At 38.9% G+C, this 6,000-nt stretch overlaps 1 protein-coding gene across 2 annotated transcripts in view; it reads left to right on the top strand.

The window, feature by feature from the left end:
- Positions 1 to 6,000, top strand: part of VAV3 (vav guanine nucleotide exchange factor 3) — a 143,270-nt gene that overhangs the window by 31,300 nt on the left and 105,970 nt on the right. For both annotated transcript variants that reach the window (XM_026854234.1, XM_026854233.1), the window contains exons 3-5: positions 989 to 1,047; positions 1,930 to 1,995; positions 5,599 to 5,707. In XM_026854234.1, coding sequence (XP_026710035.1) covers positions 989 to 1,047; positions 1,930 to 1,995; positions 5,599 to 5,707 — 234 coding nt within the window. The remainder of the gene's footprint in view (positions 1 to 988; positions 1,048 to 1,929; positions 1,996 to 5,598; positions 5,708 to 6,000) is intronic.

Here is a 6,000-nt window from a genome sequence, read left to right as displayed (position 1 = left end):
TGCCTTAAAGGAAGGTTTCACATCAGTTTCTGAATAACTTTTTCTGTTCTTAATTTATAAATTATAAATTTGGGAACAACATTTGCTAGTTATCTTCCTAAATATATATATTTTTTTTTGTGTGTGTGCAGATCTTTTTTATTTTATCATGAAGCAACCATAATTAGCTGTGAAGACTATTCTTCTGGGTCTGATTATGCTAGTTAAGTGAGAATTCCTCTAAGGAAAAAGAGTTTGTGTGGGTGGAATAGTTTGCAGAAGATTTTCTGTGTGCTGGGAAATAACACGTTGAAACAAGAAAGGGATATTTACTTTATCAGACTTGCCCCCCTCTGTTTTGATAATCATTAAACCTCTTTTGCTGTGATTTTGCCAATCAATATTCACTCATCTGTCAGGACAGATTATTTTGCTAGCTATTGAATTTTCAGTTGACTAATAGATTATCTTTCCAAGACAGTCCTGAAAAGGTGGCTTTCTGCTCATTTGACATTTGGCTCCCTCTTCTGGCCAGTGTTTGGAAAAGCTCAAATTAATACTAGTGGGTTTTCTCCCTGGAGCTACCAAAAAAAAAAAAAAAAAAAAAAAAAAAAAAAAAAAAAATTCTTCAGAGCAGCCTGTAGTATAAAATTTGATTACAGTTGTCTCCAGGTCCAATTGAAAATTGAGCGTCTAATTTGTGACACATATGACCTGGTTTTAAATCCACTTAAATTGGCTTTTACTTGTGCTAAAACTTGTAAATAAGAGATTTCCATTTTCCTTTCTTTGTGCTTCTGTCACATACCCCAGTACAAAAGCGCTGGAGACCAGCTCATGGGAAATCCGTGGAAGTTCAGTGCACTCAGTGTTTAGCACAGCCAGATTATGTGTCTGTTTATATCATTTGATGTGAAATGATGTTGCTGATAATTAAAACATAGAGAACAAAATTTTTTATTGCTTCTGCTCTACAACTAATCATGGTTTCTGTTTCCTTCTTCTCCAGGTGATAGAAACGCTTTCAAAACTTTCTCGCACTCCTATTGCATTAGGCACAGGAATAAGGTATGTTGCTGCCCTAGTGAATGGTGGGAATAATGTCTCTTGTGTGATGCACCTTGAAAAGATTTTAGAGGCAGTATAGGCAGTGTCCCTCCATAAGAACTTCTTTGGTTGTAAACCATCTTGTCCGGCGGACAGCTAACCAAGGCTCTGGACCTCTGAGGAGCTCTGAGGGGTATCTTCTACCTCTGGTATGCTTACTGAAGTGTCTGAACTATATTTACTTCTCGTGCTGAAACACGAGGTGAGCAAAGGAATGGTTAGTATTACAGAACTTGTGTGATAATTGTGACAGATGGATTATAAGTCAGGCTGCTGCAGTGTTGATCTTTGTAAAGACAAATGGGTTTTCTCTTCTTTCTGCTTTCTACAAATTAGCAGAACTGCCAGGTTTGTGAGATTCTCATTTTCAAAAATAAACCAAAAAACCCCAACCAAACGTAACCTCATGAACTATAACTGTGGGCTGTTAGAGAAGGTGAAGCATGTCATGCTTTGGTATTCTCCGTCTTTTTGAATGGTTTGATCAGCAGTCTTACTGTACATGAATGGATGATGTTTTTAAAACAAAATTCCCTAGCCAGTCCTGTAATCCATGTCCTGTGCTAAAAACAGTAGTTAATATTCTCAGTGGAAAAACTGACAGTGATGTGTATTAGTGGTGATTTGTAACAACCCTATCCAGTAATTTTTTTTATCATATGAAGTATCGATTCATATACAGAAGTCTGAATACACATATAATACTGCTCATCAGAGAAAGAGGGGAATGTGCAAACACATTAACATACAGTAATCTGTGTGCAAATTTTGGAAACGAAATGAAAATCCACTATGTGACTAGGCTAGTGCTGTCTATAATTCATGCTATTATTCTTTCTATAGGCCCTTCCCTACAGAAGAAAGTGTTGATGATGAAGATATCTACAAAGGTCTTCCTGATTTAATAGAGTATGTTGTAAACCTTTACTTAAAGATTTTGGCATTTGTTTGCATGCTATTATTTATATATGATATTATGGAACACATAGTTTTAATGAGAATGGAATATTTATTTGATTTAACAAGACTTCATTAGCCATTATGCTGACCAGAATGAGTTAATGAATTATGAAAGCTTATCTGAATGATTGTAATACATTTTATATGAAAGGAAGCAAATTTCATAGAGGGTGCTGGTAGCAGAGTAAATCATTAATGTGTTTTTAATTTATGTGATTGTATAAGGAGAATGCTTTCATCAAATTCCAGTATCAGTTGTAAGGGGCCCAAGGAGATTGTCTTGAATTTGGGAAGAAAATGCATGTTTGGATCACAATTTAAGTGGATCATTTACCTAAAGTTAATGAAATTCTTCATATTGAGTGCATTTGTCTCTCTGTGTAAGCGTTTGCAGGATTATTAATTATTGCCAATTTTCATGTTGGCTTTGAGGTACAATTAAGATAGACACGAACATACCGTATAGTACTGAATGGTAGCCTGTAGCTTTATTTTGGTGACTGGTGAGATAAATACATCTGGGAACAAAAAAATGTCAGGAAGAACTACTCTTGTATCCTATGGCTGGGATCTCTCAAGGTCCATTAGGAATCATGTTGGACAAGAGCTAGAATTAGAGCTCACTGTCCCAAAGCTCAAAGTTCACCAATGCTACCTCACCAGTGTTCATCTGGCTCTATTTTGGCTCTGGCCATATTGTGTGTGGCTTGCTGTGATGTGGTGATATAGCTGCTGTTCACACAGCGGGTTTGTTTCTTTATTGCCCATAAAGAAGGGAAACCCCAACATGTTTGGCATTGCTCAATTTATCACCTTCCCTTCAAAGCTGATCCTTGCCTCCTGCAGCTGTCTCAGATAGTTACACAGAGTGAAAAGCAGCTAAACGTGCAGAGGGTAGGAGTTGCAGACTACTCTGAGATGCAAGTGAGCTAGAGGTGATATCCTCATTTCTTAGATGTGGTGGCATTAGTACTGCTTGAAAATAATATTTCTATCAGTTCTTAAATAGGTATACAAATTCAGTACTGGGGGACAGTTTTTCATTAAAAAAAACAAATCATACCAAATAAATAGTGATTTGCAGCTCTTCTTTTGCATCAATTTACAAATATTATTCACTGAAATTTGATAGTTGTATGCTGTCTCTGTTGTGGCGGAAACAATTCAAGACATACTCTCTTCATAAGAAACAAGTGCCAGTGAATGATGCAAATGGCCCACATTTTTTTTTCTTCTCCTAGTTAAAGGACATTTGACTAAAATGAATTTAATTGTCCCTGAGTTTAAATGGTGTCTGAAGAATTTAGAATTAATTTAATGCTTTCTGTCAGAAAGAGCTCTAGCAGTTCAATTTTTCTATCCTTACTGCCTTTTTTGTTAGCTTTTGTTCCCTAGAGCATAGGTGGTAAAATGGAGTGTGTCTGTGCTTCATCTGACACAACTGCTAGTGTTTAATATTAAATGTTAGCACATCACCATCACTGGTGCAGGCTGAAATGTCAGACTAACCTGGAGCACCTGAGCTTTCTAGCTGTCCTGGGGCATGGTATCACAGAATCATCTAGGCTGGAAAGGACCTTGAAGATGATCTAGTCCAAACATTAACCTAACACTGACTGTTCCCTACTACACCGTATCCCTCAGCACTATGTCAACCCAACTCTTAAATACCTCCAGGGTTGGGGACTCCACCACCTCCCTGGGCAGTCCATTCCAACACCTAACAATCCCTTCTGGAAAGAAATGCTTCCTAATATCTAGTCTAAACCTTCACTGGTGCAACTTGAGGCCATTTCCTCTTGTCCTATCACTTGTTACTTGGTTAAAGAGACTCATCCCCAGCTCTCTGCACCCTCCTTTCAGGTAGCTGTAGAGGGCGATGAGGTCTCCCCTCAGCCTCCTCTTCTCCAGACTAAACACCCCCAGTTCCCTTAGCCGCTCCCCGTACAACCTGTGCTCCAGACCCTGCACCAGCTCCGTTGCCCTTCTCTGGACACGCTCGAGTCATTCAATGTCCTTTTTGTAGTGAGGGGCCCAAAACTGAACCCAGGAATCGAGGTGCAGCCTCACCAGTGCCAGTACAGGGGTAAGATCCCTTCCCTGTCCCTGCTGGCCACTCTATTGTTGACACAAGCCAGGATGCCATTGGCCTTCTTGGCCACCTGGGCACACTGCTGGCTCCTGTTCAGCTGGCTGTCAATCAACTCCTCCAGGTCCCTCTCTGACTGGCAGCTCTCCAGCCACTCCTTCCCAAGCCTGTAGAGCAGCTGGGGGTTGTTGTGGCTCAGAAGGGATGTGAGAAATTTCCGTCTTCTCTTGAATCCCCCCAATTTTTTCTCTAATAGTTTCATCTGTTGAAACTTCTAGCGATGGCTTATTTTATCCTTCTGATGTCCTTGATTTGAAAAAACCCAAATCAAATAAAAATATTTAATGAGAAATAAATTCACTTGATTCCTGGGTATAGTCCTAACTATAGACATAGTGTTTTTCTTTGGCAATTCTAAATAGTCGATGTGGCAACTGTGTTGGTAGCAATTCTTACTCATTTTGATTTCTTAGAAATCATCAGTGTCTGTCAGTAGAGCTTCTGATATCCTGTTCTTGAGTACTGATGATCCACTTAAAGAAATGGTTGTACTTCCTAGTTCTAGTGGACTGTCAGTTTGTTTTTTTACTCTGAAGTATTTCAATGTTGTCTTCCAACAGTAAATTATCAGCAGATCTGATCAAGTTTCTGTATTATTATGACTGAACTACTTTCAATATCTTTTAGAGTTCTTTTGTAGACATAACCTAAGAAATGTGGGTGAAAGAGGTGTTATGGCTTGACACAGTCCCAGTGCAAAGTAGGCGAAACCTAGCAGGACTGACTCTAAAGAAGCTGAATTAGCTGAGGGTAGAGTTGAACATTGAGTAGGTATGTCTGTAGTCTGGGTAATAGGAGGATGCTTCTTGTGCATAGTCTTGCGTTGCTGACCTGCCTGATTTTCAGTTTGAAAGGCTGTTCTTTTTGGTTTTATGTAGCTGAAGGTTGCCATGAGGTGATCAAGATGCTAGTTTATGGTGTGGAGGTACAGTCTCTCAGCTGCTGGCTCTGCAGTTTTTAGTGTATTTTACCCCAGATAATACTTTCTTTAGGTAGGAAGGCAACCTGTATTGGTGTCTCACACCCCAGTGCAGTGGGATGGCAGGCAGTAAGGAGAGGCAGCTCCTTTTCACTGTATGTGGTAGGAAAAGAGATGAAGAGAGCAACTGCACAGTACCTTGTGACAAAACTGTCCTGACAAGCTGCTTTCAGTGCCTGGTTTAGTTCCTGTGTGGTTCTAAACTGATACAGGCTTCAGTGTTGATTTCATGCACTGTGTTTTAAATACATTGAGGAAAGAAAATTAGTGGACTTGATTTCCCTTAATGAGTTATTTCATTATATAGTTGTATTAATTTATCTGTTTATTTACTGTTGGAATATTTTCCCATGAGATCCCTTGGAGAGCTGATGGTAATTTGCCTGTGCCGCACAACTCTTTTTTTACTGTCTTTTCCTTTTAGTGAAACTGGTGTTGATGAAGATGAGGAGTTATATGACTGCGTCTATGGCGAAGATGAAGGTGGAGAGGTTTATGAAGACTTAATGAAAGATGAAGCAACACAGCAACCTGTACGTTTTCCAATTCCTATTTTTGAACCATAGCAGTTATATTTTTAACACTTACTATTTGTGAAATTGTCTCTTTATAGCTAGTTTCACAGAAACTTCACTCATGCGCAGTTGCACCTGGAGCTGTCATGTGCAGTATATTATTATCTCCTTTGTAAGACTTTGCATGCTGTTTTGGCAAAGGGTCGAACATTAACTGTGGTAATTTTTTGAAAGGTAATTCTAAAATACAATAATTACTTATTTTGTTAAGTTTGCCAGCTATAAATAGTAAGATTTGCCAACTGTTTTAA

This window comes from Athene cunicularia (genome assembly GCF_003259725.1).
Source record: "Athene cunicularia isolate RWA chromosome 8 unlocalized genomic scaffold, athCun1 chr8_part1, whole genome shotgun sequence".
Taxonomy (NCBI): Eukaryota; Metazoa; Chordata; class Aves; order Strigiformes; family Strigidae; genus Athene; species Athene cunicularia.
This window is presented reverse-complemented; position numbering and strand designations above follow the sequence as displayed.